General features: G+C 36.7%; 1 protein-coding gene across 2 annotated transcripts in view; it reads left to right on the top strand.

Moving 5' to 3' along the window:
- Positions 1–20,671, top strand: part of UCHL3 (ubiquitin C-terminal hydrolase L3) — a 45,829-nt gene extending 25,158 nt beyond the window's left edge. For both annotated transcript variants that reach the window (XM_040584215.1, XM_040584214.1), the window contains 3 exons: positions 16,301–16,376; positions 18,933–18,991; positions 20,452–20,671. In XM_040584215.1, coding sequence (XP_040440149.1) covers positions 16,301–16,376; positions 18,933–18,991; positions 20,452–20,535 — 219 coding nt within the window. In that variant the 3' untranslated portion in view covers positions 20,536–20,671. The remainder of the gene's footprint in view (positions 1–16,300; positions 16,377–18,932; positions 18,992–20,451) is intronic.
- Positions 20,672–21,154: the final 483 nt, after the last annotated feature.

The following is a 21,154-nucleotide window of genomic DNA, read 5'->3' on the forward strand; positions in this document are numbered from 1 at the left end:
CTGAATAATGCCTAGTCTTGTAAAGAAACATTTGCATCTTGGGAGAGTATAAAATCAATTATATAACTGTTTCTAAGATGATTTTTGTTTAGCTTAGCATTACAGAACAAACAGGTAATCTCTTCTGTAAAGGCAAGGAAGTTGCCTAAAACTATTAGCTATACCTTTTTTCTCTTTTGCAGCCTATGCACTGAAAGTGTAAAAATGAGCTTACTAGAATCATGTGTTTTGGGAATCATACTTGGTTAGTCTTTGACTCATTGCATTGCTGTGTTATTTAACATACCAGTGTTTCAGAGACATGCAACAATCTGATTTCTGTACTTCAATGAGCAAATAACTAGTAAGATATTAATACAGTATTGCTCCGAATTGTTGTTCTGGGTTTATGCTTAACCGTAAAATCTGCATGAAGGAACTCTGATTCCTAGGATGAAACATAACTATAGAGGATATTCGCACCCATAAAGCAGTCCATGAATTTAAATAAGTATATAATAAATAACACGTGAAGTAACAAAATGTTTCTACAGTTTTGCTTCCAACTTCTCTACCAATCAACTGCCATAAGTGGGGGTTTTTGTTTGTTTTTTGGTTGGTTGGTTTGTTTTTGCATCTCTGCAATCCATAATGCTGGCGGTGCTGTTCTTGCACTATCTGTGTAAGAGACAGAAAGCAGCAGGCTTTAGCCATGTGTTTGCTCAGCGGCGTTTTAGCAGGCTGATCATGACAGGTGATGGTGGAGTTCACACTCAACCTGTTTCCCTCAGGCAGAAGAGAAACTGATTTCGTGCTCTTTTTTTATTTTTTTTTTATTTTTTTTTAATTTTTTTTAATTTTCTTTATCCAGCCACTAATTTGGGGGGAAAAAAATGTAAGAACTTAAGATCCTTAAGACTCCCAACATTTTACCAGTACAACTGAAGGTAGGCAGTAGGCTAAAACTATTCAGAGAATTGTTGCATGAACCAACTTTGCTTGAGGAAGCACTCTAAAAATATGGTAATGGGATGTGCAACAATGCTGTTCAATTTATTTAAGAAAAAAAACCCTTGCAGATGAAAAAATATTTGAAAGAACCTAGTTAATTTAGATTTTGCAGAGCTCCCTAACCTTTGGAATTTTCTTTTTTGTAATTCCACTAATTTTTGATCACAGAAGTCACCATTGTGATAATCTAGCTTGACTTTTGCCTAACATAGGCCATAGAACTTAAATTTAGGTCTTCAGTAAAAGGTAAATTATCACTGATTTTGAAAAGATTTTTTTTTTGGGGGGGTGGTGCTCTGATCTGACCATTTTTCTTGTCTTTAAGCTCTGTCTTTACCCATCTGTCTAGCAAAGTAATAACTTTGGGGATAATGTCTATTCCTAATCATGGATTAAACTGACATGGAGAATACTGTAAAGATTTTCTTTTTACCAGCTGCAGAAACACTAATTAAATGTACTGGTACAGAAGTTGATCAGCTAGTAGATATAGTCCAATCCAGTTTTTAAACTGTAGTCTCAGTTTCAATATATATTAATGCTGATAATTGTAACATTGACAAAGCAAGGAGGTCTGTGAGGACCTTAACTTCCTGCGAGTTTGCTTGTGGTACAGGCTTTCGTTACATGTAAGGAAGTTCAAGTTAGGAACAAGGCTTTTCTTGCAGTTGAAATATTCATAATGTCTCTCATTTGTGTGAATTCTGTGTTGTACTGTTGGAGATGAGCTCACGAAGCAGCTTCTGCCTCTGTGGAATACTTCCCTTGTCAGGCTCCTCTTCCTGTCTGGCTGCTTATCTTCTTATAAAAGACTGAAGGAACTTAATGTCGCTCAAGATTTCACCACCACCACCAAAACAGGCTTGAAATGTAGTTAAAAGATTAAAAACACTTGTGTGAGAAGGAGAAGGAAGAGGGTTTTTTTCAGATAGTGTGATGCATAGGTTTAATTTGCAGTTAAAAAACCCACTAAGGATAATGACTTCTAAGGAAGAAAAAAGCTATTACACTTTAAACTGTAATACAGACCCTTTAAAACATTGTGTTTAATTCAGTAATGAGTAATTACTTAAGCAAAATAGAAAAAGCCTCAAGAGGTGGTGGGGGAAAATGATAGCTATTAAGTACATCCTCCCTGAGTATAATCTTAAAGCTGTAATAACTCTAGTATTGCCCGTTTGGCTGTAGAAGTTGCACTTCTTACTGTCGCTTCAACATTCTCCCACCTCTACTACAGGGCTTACAGTATGGGAACTGTGTAACAAGGCCACAAACAGTTTGTTGGGAGGAATTACTGCATGCTTTTGGACTGACTCAACTGAGCAGGTGCAGGACGTGTGGCTGGGCCTCTGATCCCAGGCTGTGCATAAGAAACAAAGACCAGGACTAAAAGTATTGTATCCCAGGTTTCCAGTGATGTTGGTATGCACTTAAAGTTCGTTTGATCTCTGTCCCAGTGCAGCCAGCATTTCTTTCTACACAGTGACACAACCTCAAACTAAAGGAAAGAAGAAAGCCCCAGTCCCAGCTATAATTTGTCAGCTGATAGACAGGGAAGCTTCCTTCGAGGAAGGTGGCTTGGGCATGAACTTTCCACTGAGAGGATGCCCTGAACCTGAGCTTCCAGAAAGGTGACTTTTTGTAAACGCTAGCAAGTTAATCAGTGATAAGTATTTCTTATTAGAAATTTCAATGCAGTACCAGATGCTGCTTTGTCCTGTCAGGTCTTCAATGTATTGGACAGGGACTTTGCTGGATTGGGTTCCCCAAACAAGATGAGCAGACAGATCCCTGTTTCTAGAGCCTGACAGGTTTGGGTATGAGCCAAGTCATGAGCTATTTGGCACTATCAAACTTCTGCACTTTTAGATATGTGCTCTTGATGCCTGACAGATTTTATAGGTGTTTCTTTTAGATCTTAGGTTTAAATGGCTCTAGGTTTTAATAACAGCTATGTATCGGAATGAGTTTTGGATTGGGGCAGATGATAATTGCCTCAGCATTTTTATTTTTGGACCTATTCCATTACGCTTTTAACTTGTTTATAATGTATTTTTTGCACTACAGACCATAAACTTAATGTGCTCACTAGTTTATATGACAATATCATTAAATTATATTTCAGGATTTTTGTTTTACCACTTCAGATATTTGACCTGCTACAATTTTCAGCACAGAAATATGCTCCTGTGATCTTTTAATCTTGTGAAGTTAGTCTCACTCTCTTCTTTGCAGTTTCTAGCTGTTAATAAGTCTTGTTTGAATAGTGTCTCAAGTCATGATTTGTCTTCTGCATTTTAAATTAAATGTGAAACACACAACTTTGTTTATTTGGAGATTTGTATTTAACATTAATTTCATATTAACATTGCCATGTAATTATTTTATTTTTTTAATATTCAATTGCAAAAACTTCAGTTATAGCTTAAATTTGTGCTTATTATTAAAGCAATTTCATTTATGGCTATCGTAGCCTTGTTAATTAGACAGTCTTAACTTTGCTTTTCCAAAATTCCTATATACTGTCTATTGAAATTTCACTCTTACAAATGCCAAAGTATATTTGCAGTGGGGAGGAAGTTTCTCTTTGTCTTGGTTGATCTCACTAGGGGACCCACTAGAACAGGAAATAAAGGATAAAAATTCAATGAAGGGAATTCAAAATGATGACAAACACTGACCTAGAAAGATTAACATATTAGTTGCCTTAAACTGCATTCTGGATTATAAATTCAGTTTTGAGAACTTAGTCTTTTCTGGTCGCGTTCAGGCAAGGGGTGTTTTTAATATATTCTCATTATTTTAGCAATATTAACCAGGAAACAAAGAAGTGCAATCATTAAGAATGGTAAAAGTGAAGAATTTTGGTGAGACCGGCAACAAAAGTGAAAAAGGCTTTATAAAAAAAAGTCTATCAATATTCTGGTCATCCCTGTACTGTTAAATAAATCTTAAATTTGGTATTATTCAAAGTCTTATTAATAGTTTCACAGGAATTACACTAGGAGTGTTAAAAGACAGGGCATTTTCAGAGCAAAAGTATACAGTTTAACAGCTTCCAGTCAATGGAATGCATCCAAGCCAGAGTAAATTCCTACTGTCAAGCTTTTGAGTTTCATTTTTTTAACTATTTCTAAGTAAACCGTTACTATGTTAGTCTTCCTGGAATCTGCAATAATGTTGTCTGTTTTGATAGCAGCAGCTTACAAAATTGTAAAACTTAATGTGCTGTGTCTTGCCTTTTATTGTGAACTGTCTAGTCAGCAAAGCTCTTAAATTTCAGTCCCACAGCAGGTTCTAAACTTACAGGTTCCTCCCTCCACAGGGAGGTCTGTGGACAGCGAGGACTTCTAACAGCAATGTTTTATCAGTCATTTTTCAGAATTTTGTTACACAAACTGAGAATAAATTGTTTTTAAAGCCATCTGATACATTATCTAAATGTAAAATGTCTCATTTTAAATCAAGTGAAGAATTTGGGAAAAAAACCCAAACTATCAGGAGTACAGATCAATTATAATAGCCATTACACATTTGTAAGCTTCCCTGACTCGTAGAAGTATTGTCATTGCTAAATTCCTCTTTCTCATACAGTTACATTTTGGGGCTGGAGGTTTTCTGGTTTTGTACTCTTACATGCGAAGCTGCTGAGATTTAGGAATGGATCAGAATGCTTGAAAATCAGAAGCTAACTGAAAAAACCAACAAACCCAAACACGTGGAAAACCCTATTCTCTGGGCAGGTTATGAGACTTGGTAGCACTTCATGCTTATCTCTTGAGCTTTACAGTTGTACTACTGGACAGTTGTGTAAGCTGTACTTGATGCTTGCTTTTCATGAAGAATTCCTATCCTGTCTTTGTTCGTTAAGGCCAACAGTACAAAAGCAGAAAGAACCAATTCGTTGTCCCACTTCTGATAGGAAAAGGGGAAAAAAAAAACAGGAAAGAAGATTAATTGCTTCAAAATTAATACAAAGAAAGTAAGTGGTTTTGTCTGTCACTTAGCATTTAAAAAGAGTGAATTTTTTTTTTCAGACAAGCTAGCTAATACTTGGTTTTTGAAATCTACTAGAATCATTCAATTGAATGCACAATGTGGGACATATTGTAAGGAACCGCATTGTCTATCCTGATTGCATAACTTCAGCGGATTCACAAGCAGCTGGCAGGTCTTAGTGTAGGTAAGTGCAGTGTCATTGATGGATAAGTGTATTTGCTAGTGGGGCTCGGCAGAGATTGGTTCTAAGACCTGTACTGTTAAACAACTTCTATCAGTGACATAGAATCATTTAGGTTGGAAAAGACCTTCAAGATCATTGAGTCCAGCCGTTAACCTAGCACTGCCAAGTCCACTGCTAAACCATGTCCCAAGTGCCACATCTACACATCTTTTAAATACCTGCAGGGATGGGGACTCAACCACTTCCCTGCCCAGCCTGTTCCAATGCCTGACAACCCTTTTGGTGAAGAAAGTTTTCCTCATATCCAATCTAAACCTCCTCTGGCGCAACTTGAGGCAGTTTCCTCTTGCCCTGTCGCTTGCTCTTTGGGAGAAGAGACGGACCTCTGCCTCACTACAGCCTCCTCCCAGGTGATTCTAAAGAACAGTAAGGTCTCCCCTCAGCTTCCTTTGCTCCAGGCTAAGCCACCTTTATTCCCTCAGGGACTCCTCATAGGACTCGTTCTCTAGACCCTTCATGAGCTTTGTTGCCCTTCTTCAGAGACACTCCAGCACCTCGGTGTCTGTTTTGTAGTGAGGGACTAGAAGACAACATAAAAATACACCACAAAACCTATAGGCAGTGTAGGAAGATCCAGAGATAGTAAAGCACAAAACATCAACATAGGACAGTCTGGATTGCCCTTTAGGCTAGCTTCAAACAAATTTTTTGGAGGCTAAATAAAAACTGTGTAAATAGTTTTAAAAGATAAAAGTTTGCTTCCTGGCAGAAGGTGAGGGGTTCTCTGAAAGACTGAATATGATATTGGGCATTTTCATATGTGCTGAAAGGGGAAAGTAATGGTGGATGGTAATCTGAAGGTGAGCCACTGTTTGACATTGTGGCCAGATGAACTAATGTAATCCATTGTTTCATGTTCTTATCATCATTAAGCAGGACTAGAAACATTGCCTTTTCATTTAGCACTAATGTATTCAGTAAACTGTATGAATATGTCCTTACTGTCTTTGTAGCTATAGACAGGATCAGTTGAAATTTTGATTTGTTCTGATATATTTCAGTAGTAAAAAAAAAATTGTTATGCTTGAATGTTTGTTTTTGTATTGTATGTTCTCATCCAAACAAAACTTGAACTTGATTGGTCCTGTGGCCTGTGTGGGAAGAAGATCAAAACTAAATCATCACAATGGTCCTTTCTAGTCTGAATATATTTACTGTAACTTTTAGTTGCAGCTGAGAGTCATTTTTAATACTTCTGTGGTCTTTCTTCTAATAGTAACAATTTGAATGGTTTAACATAGTCCTACTGCTTCCACGGATACTAAAGGGATCCTGAGTGTTAATGGCAGTACTGCCACTGGCCTGCTATTTTAGAAGAATAGGTGAAAAACTTAGGAAGTTGCATACTTCACCACGGTAAGCTTCCCTTTTCCTTTGCTTTCCTTTTATGTTACACACGGAACAGTAAAGAAACTCTGGGTTCTGTTACAGTAGTTACTGGATTCATTTAAAATCCCAGAGTAGCACAACCTAGCTTTCCCAAATTACCAAAGAACTATTGTTCACAGTTTTTGTAGCTGTAAACAGAACTGATTACTCTGTTTTCAACTCTTCCTTCTGTCAAATACTTAAAGCCCCTCCCTCCTCACTTTCCAACAATTTGTCTCTTGAATGAGTCAGTTAACTTGTCTTCATATTGTGAAGTTCACTGGGTGTGAATAACCTCTAGTGTATCTAGTAATAAAGATAAAGATAAACTTCAGATTTGGACCATGTCTTTGCTTATTTTCATTGTTCTTTTGTCTTCTCATTCCAATTCAACACATTCTTGATTATTATCTGCGTGATTTGATCAGTTAAAGGACAGTATAATAATAGTGGACAATCTTTGCAGTTGCCTTTTTAGGTATGTTACTTCAAGTTTAAGTGGGCTAAGTATGTTCTTTTTTAATGTTTATGTAGTCGTCATCGTCCTCGCTGTCTTCACCACCATCCTCATCGCAGCCTCAGGTTAGCCACAGCAGAACGAAGGCTTCACCATTGTGTCACTCTGCATCCCTCTCCTGGGCCAAACGTAATCATGTAGGTCCTGCAAAGGCTACCAGTCCGTCAATCCGTCTTCGTCGTTGGCGGCCCTTGATACGCCTTCCATCTGTTGGGCTTCATTCTGTTGTAAGTGTAGTCCATCTTCAGTCTTTTCTTACTCTGACACGACTGGCCTTCTGCCATGTAACTTCAGTCTTCAAGGCATCATTTTTTGTTGGGGTCTTTTCTCAACCATTCTTAGGATTTCTTTTTTCTTCCTCGCCCACTCCCCCCACCCCACCCCCTGCAATGGCAGACAGCAAAAGTACATCACTCCATGCTTTGCTGTTCAGGTATTTTTGATTCAATACACTTGCCAAATCATTTTCAAAGCATAGATGGAGTTTGCCTTTCATGAAGTGGCTTTTTTTTTTTTTTTTTTTTCCCATAGGCTCCGCATCCAGCCTCTTCTTTTCACCTCATCTTCATGATCTTTCATTTGGATGTGCTAAACCAAGGGGCTTCTAATTCTTTGTCACGTTATATTATTTCTTCTGTGTTTGAGACCTGGTTTATGTTCTCATATCCTAAACCTAGTCTCCTTTCATTCTAAGTCTTGCTTAATGGTCCCTGGGTATTTCAGTAAAGATGAAATGTTTCCTGTAATCCCAAGGGGCTGGTTTACTTTCTCACTTGACATCTGTTTCTCTATCCAGTTTGTAGAGATACATTCTAGTTGAAGGTGAAGACATTTGAATAAGAAAAGCTTGTCATCAAATATCGTACTTACACTTTTTTCCTTCTTCACTCACAAGGCACAAATATATATTCACAACGTATTTCAAGATTTATCTTGAAATATGAAAAAATTGCATGCATGGAACAGCCAATATTTTTAAACTGTCCTATGAGCACCATCAGAAACACTAAGCTGAAAGAGTTGTTTAGTGGTAGTTCATCCTGCTTTTAAGGAGTGATCACACTTTTATTTAGTACACACACAAATATCTTCATATGTAGAAGTGAATGGATGCGAAATTGGGACAGTGATTTTCTTTTTATCATTCTTTGGTAATGATCATATTTCACCTGTGTTGCTAGAAATTCTTATTTGAGGTATGTGAATTTTTTACTGAGGTGAAATAACTATTCTGACAGTGTTCCAAATAATTTCCTTTTTCATATGAATCTGTCTTTCCAGATGTGGAAGTCCTTCTTAATGTTTTATTGCTATTAAAAATTAGTGTCCAAATGCTTCTATTTCTTTATAGCTTTTATATTTTATCCTAGTAAGTATCTCAAGATGAGACCTTTTCCCAGAGTCCTTTCTCTTTATGCGAATAGTAATAGTTATTATTGAGTATCCAGCTATCTTGTAGTCTTCAGAACTATGGAACATTCTTGATCTTACCATTCGGAGCTAGTTGAATACCTTAGGAATTGAGGAAGCATGGAGTTTAGCACAGAGCTGAGTTCTCCTCATGCTTCTTGTCTCCATTTAGAATTTATGCCATTAACATTGGCAACCCTCTGACATTTTACCTGGGGACTTTTTTGTTCATTTAGCAAAACTTGGAAAATTCTACATCATATTTCTGTAATTTGAAACTGGGATCTTGTATGAATTTGATCTATACAAGCTTGTTGTTTACAAAGGACTTAGTAAGGAATACTTGAGCTTGAGTGTGCCCACCTAGAACAAAAACTAATTGACCCCGAGTTTACTTTAACACTAAATAAACCATGACTTATCCAAGGATGGCCATTACAGCATAATTTGTTGTGATTATACTAGAAAACAACTGTTGGCGAGTTGCGAGTTCTATTTACTTCAGAAGATTTCTAAAAACAACTCCTCATCCATTAGCAGTGAGCTTTTGCTTTGAAAACATTCCAAAAATTCATTAAAAAAATAAGTTGCCTTCAATACAACTCTATCTGGCAAAACAGAAGCTTGCCACTAAAAATAGTTTTAAAATAATAGTCATTAACTCCCCTGAGATCCTGACTGTCTCCATCTTAGAGATAAAACTAAGTCCAGTATGCAAAGATTTATCACTGAATAAAACAGTCTAATATTTATCAGTAACTGAAATGTTGTTCTTATCTTTACACTTTTATATAACGTACTTTTTGAAGAAGATTCAAGAACATAGAAACTATACGTATATTAGCTTAATATGCAAAACCCCCAGCATTTTGGGCATTAAAGCTGTCTCAGTTGGCTTGATAATAAATACTACCTTGTCCTTCAAGTTTTGTCCTGTCAATGCCCGTCAACAAGTATTATTAGTATAGCTCTGATCATTGTTAGGTGTACAAAGAGGCTTATTGGTCTCAGTGTTGTATGATAATGTTCTAGTATTGCTTTTATTAAGGTATCTATGCACTTTAAATTTAAGGGCAGAGGAGGGGGAACAGGATGTCTCAAAATTAAGGGTGAAAGTCTTAATGATGGGAGACTGTATTTATGCTCCGTAAGTAAAACCACTTTTCCTGTTTGAAAACTTCCCTTGTCTTTTGTGGTGGGTTGACCTCGGCTGGATGCCAGGTGCCCACCAAGCCACTCTTATCACTCTCCCCCCTCAGCTGGGTAGCAGGGGAGAAAATAAGGTGGAAAAAATCCTCATGGGTCAAGAAGAAGACAACTTAATAAAGCAAAGGCTGCGCACAGAAAACAGAAGATGCTATTTTCTACTTCCCGTTATTGGGTGATATTCAGCCACTTCCCAGGAAGTAGAGCTTCAGTATGTGTAATGGTTGCTCCAGAAGGTGAACATCGTAATAATGAATGTCCTCCTGCCTTCTTTCTCTTAGCTTTAATTGCTGAGCAGTCCTCATGATATGGAATATCCTTTTGATCATGTGACCTGGCTATGTCCCCTCCCAAGATCTTGCTCACCCCCAGCCTAGTGGTGGTGGTGTGGGGATGTTGGAGAGGCAGCCTTGATGCTGTGCAAGCACTGCTCTGGCAGTACCTGAAACACTGGTGTGTGAGCAGCACCTTTCTAGGTACCCATACAAAGCACAGCACTATGAGGGCTGTTGTGGGGAAAACTTAACTCCATCTCAGCCAGACCAAATACAACTTTTTAGAGTAGGTCTCCAGATGAGTTACAAACATATAATAGAAAAAAAAAATAGTATTGAGAATCCTGTCCTGAAATGTTTTATGTAATCCTGATAAATTGCAGTAGGTGTGGCAAATTTTAAGCTACAGGTAACATCTCTTTCATTAGTAATGTTGACTTTCCCTCAATCCTTGTAATGATTTCTTATTCTTCTGGCTCATCTGTTCTTTTAGTTTAGTGTCTCTGCTTGCCTTAGGATCATTTTGCTGCCTTTTATATCTGAAGTTAATATCCTAATTCTTTTTTCTTCCCTACTTTTCTCAAGTTGGAAAACATGCTCTTCTTTTTTCTGCCATTTACTTTCTGCATTAAAGTATCTTTTAAAAAAAAAATGCAAAAAACCCCCACCCAAAACCAAAAAAAAAACACACCAGAAAATACCTATTTAGAGCAACATACTCTTAAATAATCCCTCTTTCTTATGGATCTAAAGGGAGATTTGTGTTTGTATCCAGATTCTGTGGTCCATTGATAGAGCTTTTCTCTGAATTTCACCTTCTTGCTTGACCTCTTATTCAGAATCAGATACTACTGTTTTGCAGCTTGGAATTGTACCTCACCTGACACTTATTTATTCTAGCTATAGCTGGGGACATAGAGTTAATAAGCTTGAGAGAGGTTGTCTACCATGACAGTGTGGTAGAAAAATACATAAGGCAGTGCTTAGGAAATGAACTTCTTGTCCATTCTTGGGTTAGCACTTAAGACAGTCCCTCAGCACCTTTCTCAGAAAAATTACTTTTTAATATTCTGGACAAGGGATACCTTGATCTAAAGTAAGCTGTAAGCTCACTGTAGTATATGGGGCGTGAATAGAGACATCACTCTTCTGTGAGAAAAAGCCAGAAATAATCTTGCTGAAACTTGTGATCATCATTCCAGTGGTCTTTGTTTTAAATACAGTATTTTAATCAGGATTGAAATCCCTTTCACAGGCCTACACAGTACACTTGCCCAAGCATGCTCCATGCTTCAAAATGGAAATTACAGGCAACTTATCTACCCAATGCAATAGCAATTGCATCACTTTTTCCCCTTTAAAATTTATTGAATCCAAATATTACCTAATGTGCTGTTGTGTAAACTTGCATCTTTTAGTACATTTTCCTTTTGGCTTTCATGTAACTCCTTGAGTGAAATTGTATAGTTAAACCCCTAACGATTTTTAATTCTCTTAGACTTATTTTATGTTTGTCATGGTCTTTCAGTTGGATGCATCTGAAACTTTTTATTTCTTTAAGGTTCTGCGAAATTGTCTTTTTCTATATCACTCTTTACTGCTCTTCTTCAGGAACCTGATAGACTCTTGATACCAATTTCTTGACTTAGCACAAGTGGTGCTTTTTCCTTTCTCAGTCGCTACCTGTAGTGCAAGGCATTCTGCCAAACGTTTGTGAGACTTCTTGTTTCACTCCTTTCTCTGAAGGGCAAGTGTAAGAAAATGATAAAAATACAAGATTTAGTTAGAAGATGCCTGAAATCTGTCATGGAACATTGAACCTGTTTTTATAATGTGGTCTTTCAAAAATAAATTGTAAGCAGGATGCGGTAAGGACTTGTTCGTTAAGTCCATGAGAACAAGACAATTTTTTTTATTCCAATTGTGTGTTTGTCCCAGTAATGCAGTTTCAGGGAAAAGAAACCAGATGCACATCAAATGTGATGAACAGTTTTGTTCTAAGTTAGCAATATTTGAAGATAAAAAGATTTCAAATGCATGGAAGTTGAATACTGACTGATTGGGATAATGGTCTAAGTGCATTAGCAAGATAGACTGTGTAGGTGATGAAATACAGTTTATTAGCCCAGCTAATAAGATTGGGCAAACAGGGATATAGGGGTGTACCGTTGAGTTTCTGAAGGTTAGTGCAACAACAAGAAAGAAGACTGTTGTAGTTCATAAGGAGAAGGAAGCAGGCAGTGGCAGAAGGTAAAATCAAGGAATTTCTTAGTACAAGAGGGAGTAGGAAAGAGTTATAATTTGTATAGTAAACACTTTGGGAAGTGCCATTTTAAAAATTACTCATTAGAAATCTGCTAGTGAAGAATAGAGGAAGAAATGTAGAGTGCTGTTTTGGTAACAAGAACTAATGGGTATTGACCTGAGACAGGTCAATTAAAATTGACAACTCACAGCAGCCAGCAATTATTTATTACTAATTTCAATGTCCAGGTTAGCAGAGAAGGCCTCTGAAAAACTGGGGTTTGGTCATTCAGGTGCTTTTAACGTGGTATCCCAAATTAAGAGGGCATGACAACCTTGGTAGTCTCTCTTGTATGTGACACTGCACATTCATAGAAGTGCTATATTATTATCATTAAGCATTATCTCAAGTACCTTGAGAACAAACTACAGCCAAGAAGATATTCTTGCAACCATCATTTTTGAGCGCAAAACTTTTTGCATTTTTCCTCTTCAAATCAGTTTCAATTCTATGGGTCATTTTTCTGTTGTGGGTTGGTTGTTGTTGTTTTTTTTTTTTCTTTTGAGGAGATAAGTTGGAAAAATGATGCCCATTAACTCATACCACCAAAACTTATTTCTTACATTACGTTTGAAACCATAACATAAGCTTCTGTAAGCTACTCGAGATGCTGGTTATTTGCTCTCTTTTGTCTTTTCTGAATGGGAAAGAAATACAAATTTTCTTCAATGTGTGCTACAGCCCTTCACAGGACATGAAAAATGAGTCTTGAATCCCATAGATAAGCTCCAAATCCTGACTAGACAATCATCTTATATAGACTCCTGTGTCTTTCTCCTTCCTTGGGATTCACACATGTGGTCATTCAGATGTGCTCTCTCCTTTTGCGCATCGAATGGGCTTTGAAGTGAAAAAAAATAATCTAAAGGAACATGTTATCCCAACACTTGACTGATGTTCATGTTACTGTGGTCTTTGACAAGAAGAATAATCAGGAGAAAATAGTCTATAATTGTTCTGAAGGTACTGCCTAGTGATGAACATGCAGGCAGACTTCTTAAAGCTATGTTCTCTTGCTCTTTTAAGCATTCACACAACATTCAGACAGCTTTATTAGAAGCTGAAAACTTGGCCAAAGGTGTAGTTTTTTTCAAGGAGACCACAAAAGACATCTCCCTGAAGCTGACATTCCCTCTTCTTTCCATTTCTTTGAAATTTAAAGCCTTTGGGTTCAAGTGTTATAACTTCTAGAGCTTCCCAGTGAAATAGAAATTGGCCTGACTAGGCTGCTTTTCATCTGTGTGTGTGCATCATGCGTGCACGCATAAGCAATAGATGTATTTTTTTGTTTTGTTTTTTTATTTTCCCCTCCCCCCAAGGAGGAGTGGGGGCCTTTCTAATCACATTCATCACACTAGGAAAGTTTAATCCAGTTACTTGTTTGCCTAAGTCATAAGCAACAGATTTTTATAATACAAACTTCTAGGTCATATTGACTATTCAGACCCTGTTGTTTCTCTGTGCTTATGATTAAGCAAATAATTGTCTGTCAAAAATGATTGAAATCCTAATTTTTCAAGAAATACAATAGTATTAAATTTATCGCAAAGTAGTTCTATATATCAGATGAAAAGAAGTCACGGTGGAAGGAAGCTGTCTACATTAGAACATGTGGTAGAAACTTTAATAATGGCATGACACTTTCGTTCTCTGAGGTTGGGGAATTAAAAATGTAAAAATGCAGCATTTCTCTTCGGTTATGGCAATAGCACAATGAAAGCACGTTATTTAGATTAAGTATGTACAAAAACTCAGCAGGATTCTATAGGAATGTGTCTCCAAGTAAACTCCATGACTTTTTGGTGGCTTCCCTATCCATCTAGCTGTATATAGGCTCAGCATTCCAAGCACGCCAAGTGTGTTTTCTCTATAAAATAGGTGTTTATTAGAAGCTGGCAAAGAACACAGTCCTCAAAAGAGTCAAAGGGGAAACTGTATTTTGTTCTGAATGTGATGAAAACCAAATCCCTGAACATCTCAAAGTTCTCTGAAATAGTGGTGCTTTGAGCTCTTCTAGCTGATGTCAGTTTGAGCGCTGGTAGCGTTATGTTCAGATACAACCTTTTCAATGCTAAGCCATTTCCTTGCTAAAGTAAGCCAAACTGGCAGTGGTCTTTCTCCTAACCCTGAAATTCCTTAAGCCCAGGTTTCCCAGTTAGTAAGTTTAGTTTGTAAATGAACAGCTTTATGTCTGCTAAGGGAATTAGGTGGCAGTGTGGGGTTTGGCACGGAGTGTCAGCTTTGCCTGCCTGTGCACTTTTGTATCACCACGGTTTACATGCCCGTAAAAAGTTGGTTGATTGATGAGCATAACGAGGTGCCATTGGTTGCTAGCTACTGTCTTGTGTGTTTTTCAGCAAGTTATGGAAACCTGTGGTCCTTGGAAGTTTACTACTGGGGCAGTCAAACTCTTGAGGCTGCTTGGTTTTGGGATCCCTCTGTTTGGCCTTCTGTAAAACAATTCTCAAAGACAATCGCTTATTCCGTAGGGGAAAAAAAGAGTCTTTGGGTCCTGATGGAAGGGTCCTCTTGTTCCTCTGATAGCAATCTCCTCTTCAGCAGCAGAGATGCTTTTTCTGCATTCTAGGCCCTCTGAAACAGAGATGAAACAGGTTATTTATGCCTTTCACACTGTAACTGGTCATGGAGATGAATCTCAGATGACAGTGAGGGGAGGTTGTGGGGGGTTTTTTTTGGTTTTCTCTTGGGTTTGAGCTTGCTGCATTGAATTTCTGTAAGCTGTTGGCAGTTCCTCTGTAACGCTGTGTTCTTTGTCACTCTTGGTGTATTGAAAGACTTTATGGTGACTTCTTGTCCTTTGCTTTGTTGTTCTGGTTGTTTGCTACATTTCTTCAATGTAGATCATCTTTTGAAGGCTTTTCTCATGACTTCTCAGGAAGAAATAAACTTAACCCAGTCTTGAAAACATGATGCGACTGTAGGGTTCTACAACTCATTTTACACTTTAATCTGTTTCTGGCAAAACCTTAGGGTTTTGGGGTGCTTCAAGAAATTCACATAAGGGTAACAGTAACTTCAAGATGGAAGAAAACTGCATTAAATCTATTTTCACAGAAGTCAGGTCTTTGATAATTTATGAAAAACTGTTTCCCTCAAACGGTTTCTTCTTAATTTGTTGATCAAGGCTCAGATGCAGACTGGAAGGATTGATGAGGAAATAAGACAATCAGTTGCTATTGAACACAACAGTGGTGATGTACCTTTTGGCTCTGGAGATGTATGCTAGCGGAATATCATGCTGTGCATGCCCTGTGTTCTTCTGAAAAAGCTTTTGCTTGCTGTAGTTGACAATACAGTACTGGGCTAGATAGATCTTTACCAACTGTGACCATTTTTTATGCCACGTCACTTGATGCTGTCAGTGTATTTCAGTTCTTTCTTGGTATGATGGCTATGATGCCACTTCAAAATTTCAGTCTAAGGACCTCTGGTTATTTTCCTTCCTCCTCACCTAAGATGTGAGAAGTGTTTCTTTTGACTGCCTGTGTAGAGAGAACAGAGGAACTGTATTCATGGCTTATGAGGAAAAAAATATTGTGACTGAGTGAATATTTCAAGTTTTACAATACTATGGGTTCAGAGTTCAGCTTTGCATTGTTTTGTTTTGGGAGACAGGTTATTGAAGGAGTTGCTATTTATACCTATCTTTTTTTAATGTTGCTGTATTTGAGCTGGTACTACTTCTAATTCGGTAATGAAAAATAGAGCTTTTATGTAGAGCTATAATTGGAAATACTTCCAGATACTTCACTGAAAGGATTCTTATGGATCTGTGCGTTGCATAAAGCTTCTTTATATTCCAAAATGTTCCACAGTGTGACTTCTGCCATTCTGTATAGATCCAGAATGTGCTTCTCACTTGTGATTTATCTTGGCCAGGTGTTTTGCATATTGTGTTCTCATTAATCATATTGTGATAAGGGGTTTAGTGAATACAATTTCTTTTGTTTTGTTTTGTCTTGCAGGCACCAAGTATAGATGAAAAAGTAGATCTTCACTTTATTGCATTAGTTAACGTAGGTGGTCATCTCTATGAATTGGGTAAGAACACTTTTTATCCACTCTCTCCATGTGTTTGAAACAAATACAAGCCGTAATGTTGTTAACTATGAAAGTTGGAGAGATTACTTCATGGGATGTATGGCTTAGGTTCTTTTCAACTGCATCATAGAGTCTGGGGGTTTCTGTCAAACAATTGCAGCCACCTTCCCACTGGTTTTTTTTTTTGTGTGTTCTCCTTCCCTCAATTCCCTTCTCTTAAGATAAAATGGTACAGAATACTAGACTGCCTCCAAACTTCTTTTATGATTTATAAGGAAAGGAAACAAGAAAGAATTAATGAACACTCAAAGTTTCTGAAAGAAAGTACTGTTATATCCCGTTATATAATTTTGGAATATATATATATGATTGTGGAATTAATAAATGAACTGTATGCCACTTTAGAGTGTTAGCTATATTATTAAATAGTGTGATACAGTTAAACTGAAATCACGTCAAGATACTAGCAGAGACTAATATTCTGCAACCCATTTGTTACAGGCTGGTTACTTCTGCCCTTTTGTGGTCACTAGACAGTTAACTGTAAAACAGTAATCTGTTTTCTGACTTACAGGTGGTTGTTTTTTTTTTTCCTCTTCAGATTGTGTAGTACCAAATTCTGCTCAGATAATTCTCTAATGGCTCCAATCTTAAACATGTTGCTGGGCAACTAGGTTTTGCTGCAGGTGCTTCAGAAAACTAGCAAGTAGATCAGGATTTAAAAGCTGCAATTCACTGGTCTTTCCTAACATAATTTTTTGCAGTATTTCATGGTGAGAACATCTTAATCTTCTGAAAATCAGCATGTAATTGAGCAATGCTCTTAACGAGTGACAACTAATCATAATCTGGGACATAAGCAGTCTGTAAGAAATGCTTGTGTTAAGATTAAGGTGATCTAAGGGCTCTTATCAGTGGTAGGTCATGAACAATAGGCACACATTGCTGCTGTATTTTTATGATGCTGTATGTCTGTCAGTGAACTAGATCAAACAGTGAAACAACTACTTTAGGATGCAATATAAATATTCTATAAAGCTAAATTTCAAGGCATGATGTATGGCTCATTCTTCGTTTAGTTGTGTGCCACTATTTCCATGTTACCTTTTCGTTGTGGATTAATTTACTCTGTTTAATAAGCACACCATAGACTACCATGTTTAGCTATTCTCCATTAATATGATGCAAGATAAAACCCACATGATTTTTTTGCTTAAATAATAATTATAATAAATATTTTTCTTAAGTTATAAAAAAAAGAAGCATTTAGCTCCACTGTATAGTTGAATTCAAATACTATTTCCTTTGCTCTTAAAATAACTTCTCTCTGTACCACCGGAAGAAAGCAAAAAATACTTAAAAGTAGGAAAATGGAAGAAGGTTTTTCAATTGATTCACTGGCCTCGGTCACTGTGGTCAGCATGTGGGCTTTGGCAGGCAGAAAATGCTAAAGAAGCACATGGATGTTAAATGCTTATGATATTTGTGCCATAGAAAACATGTTATTTATAGGCACATGAGATTTAAATCCTGTTCTGCCAAGATGTATGTAAAAAAAAAATCCAAAAAATCCCCACAAACCAACAAAAGCCTAACAAATCAAACTTAGCTTGCAACCATACAGGCCATTCAGTTTTGTGTCCCTGGCACATTCTGAGGGTTTTGCATTGTTGTATCTTCAATCATGGTTGTTACAACAATGAACAATCTCTTGCTCATGTAAATCCAAAATTTATCTACATCAAATCTACTTTTAGTTATGGTAAATGTCATTTAGAAGTGTTGTCAACTTCAATGGAATCTTTGGGGAGGGAAAAGTCTTTACAAGGGAGGGCAGAGCCAAAAGGAAATCAGGTCTAGCAAATATTTAGGATATCGTGACATATATTCTCACTGTTAGCTCTTCACAAGTAACCTGAAAAGTATTTCTAGTGAAATAATTTTTAAAATGCTGTAAATTATTATATTACAAATGGGAGAAAAAATAATAACTATAGCAGCTATTTTAAAATGATGTGAAAATACTTGATACTTAAGAAGTTATTAGGGGGTGGGTGTGTTTATTTTAAATGAGAGTAACATTTCAGTTATGCGAGACTCTTCAGATTGCTGGGTTTGGTATTCTCTTCCGTTGTGGAGTCCCTGTTAACAGCTGCCAAAGACGACAGACATACAGCTGTCTGTCTGGGTAAATCCATTCTGTGTAGTTGACATTGTTCTTCTCTACTTGAAAAACTGAAGTACTATACCAGCATTAAAACAATCACAACTTATAGCCTTGAAGTTTTCAAATAAAATATATAAAAGTATCTAATTGTTTTGATTGAGTATTCTTTTGTAACATAACAGACTGCACATAATGATTTCTTTTGAAGCAGTCAACAGTGGAGGAGAGACCAGGGAATAGCTAGCTGTATGTGTGATTCTTTTATGAAAAATGAGGTAGCATTTCTGTAAGTGAAGAGCAGAATATCTGTTCAAAGAATTTTTACTGCAAAAATGAATCTTTTCTAATTTTATGAATGTGTTGTTCAATCCTGCTTTGTGTTTCAACAGATGGGCGCAAGCCATTTCCAATAAACCATGGGGAAACTAGTGACGATTCTTTTTTAGAGGTACGAATAGAAAACCTTCTTAGTGCTACACAAAATTCTTACATTTCCACAAATTTATAGAAAATACTTATAAAAATATGTATTAAAATATTTCTACAAAATCTTGCTTTGTGTATATGGTTGGATGAGGAATAGAGTGAGAGAAAACTAGGTTTGCTCAGCTCTAAAAGAGGTATTTAAGAATGTTCGTGTTGTGACTCTGGTTGACAAAGTATCATAAAGTAGTAACAAGAAATATCAGATCAGAAGGGTTGACCATAACAGAAGATCAGACTGACTTGTCTTGTGTGCTGAGATTTTCATATAACCCTGCTCTTCTCAAATTGTACATGAGTCATCAGATTGAAAACTTAGGATAATTTTTCATTCTCTTTCCTTCGGTTTAGTTACAGTTTGATAGGTGCCGTGCTAGACAGAAGTTGATTTCCTTTCTGACACTTACTAATAATCATTCTTCTCCGGTTTTGTGGCTTCTTTTGGGTGCTTTTTTGTTTCACAAGCTATTTAGCCAAGAAATGAATTAGAAAGGAATATACTGAACTGGGAGGATAAACTGTTATCCCCACAGAATGGTGTGAAGTTGAAGCTGAGAGAAGGCAATGCATAGATCTGACTTTTATGGTATCCAGGCTTAGCTTTACAAACTGGATGCTCCCCAGACTTGCCAGTGCCTCTCTGCTTGTGCTTGGTCCTAAATGGCTGTTCTTCCTCTGCCTTCACCAGGCTAAAAATGTTCAGAAGATGCTGCTTCTGTGAATTAGCTTTTCAAAAGGAAGAAACCAGAGAAACTACAAAACAAAGGAGTAAAACCTTTTATAATTTAGTAGTATAGACTAATGTCTGTAAAGTTTGCATACAATTTATGCTTGTTGAGGCAGGGGAAGAAGCTGGATAAAGCTTTAATTTTTTCATATGTGGCTTTTTTCTGTTTTACTGATAACATGTGTTCTCCAGATTGCACCCTAAAGCCTAGATGAAGGATTTACTTATAATCTTTCACTTACCCACACAGCTTAGATTCATTTTGAAACAAAGGAAAAACTTCTGAATACAGCATTACTAGTAAAGGCAAACTGCAGAGATGCATTTAGAAAGTCAGACAAGCAACACATCTGTTGCACAAAGTAATACTCAGTCACAAAAATCATTGTTGCTAAAGTTCTGCATAAAACGTTTGCCCTTTTAATGCTGCCCATATGAGTACTGTAAATAATCTTGAATAGTGGTAACTCAGATCAGAAATACAGTTTATGTAGATTTGTGACACTATTAACCCTTAATGGAAAAATCCATTTTGAACATAGTTTGTATAGAGCACATCTTCCTATTTCAGTTTTGGGTGGTTGTTTTGGTTTTTTGGTTTTTTGGGGTTTTTTTTGTTTGTTTTTTTATTTTAAGTAAGTATGGTTTATAGTCATCTTTTGCTTTGTTGTTTTGTTTTTTACTTTTTTTCTCCCTAGGATGCAATAGAAGTTTGCAAGAAATTCATGGAACGTGACCCAGAAGAATTAAGATTTAATGCAATTGCACTGTCTGCAGCTTGAAAGCCTTTTCCAGTGGGGCTAATATATTGTAACAATAAAAACGTTGCCATATGTTAATGGTACAAATTTTGATACTTCCTTAACATGCTGATTAATTGTAGCATACGTGGAATAAACTTTGCATTTGTCCTTGCTATATCTTGCTGCTTGTTCCTAAAACAACTTTGGGTATTTATATACACGCATGCATTTTGTGCAAGACTTCTTATGTGGTGGGTTTTTCCCCTTCCACCCCTTTAAAAGTTTTGGGAATTACTGTCTGTGTTATTTCATCATAATAATGATGAGCTGGTTCAGAGGAGGGTTATCATTTGTATCATTCACAGATAACATTTCGAGTGGAGTATGTGTTATGTTAGTGGGTAAAAACTCAAAATATGAGGCTATCTCCATCTTTTACTATGATGGTACATTAATATTATAAGAACTTTTGCAGGTGACTCAGAAGACAAAGGCATTTTTTTCAGTGCATTATTTATAAATAAATAAATGGAAGAAAAAAGGCAGAAAAGGGACTGTTTCTTCTAACTGTTGGTGAGCACTAACATTTTAAAATTATCTTTACATTTTGAATAAAGCTTAATTTTGTTTCTCAAGCTTAATAATGTTAATAAATTGT

This window comes from Falco naumanni, chromosome 2 (assembly GCF_017639655.2).
Source record: "Falco naumanni isolate bFalNau1 chromosome 2, bFalNau1.pat, whole genome shotgun sequence".
NCBI classification, from domain to species: Eukaryota; Metazoa; Chordata; class Aves; order Falconiformes; family Falconidae; genus Falco; species Falco naumanni.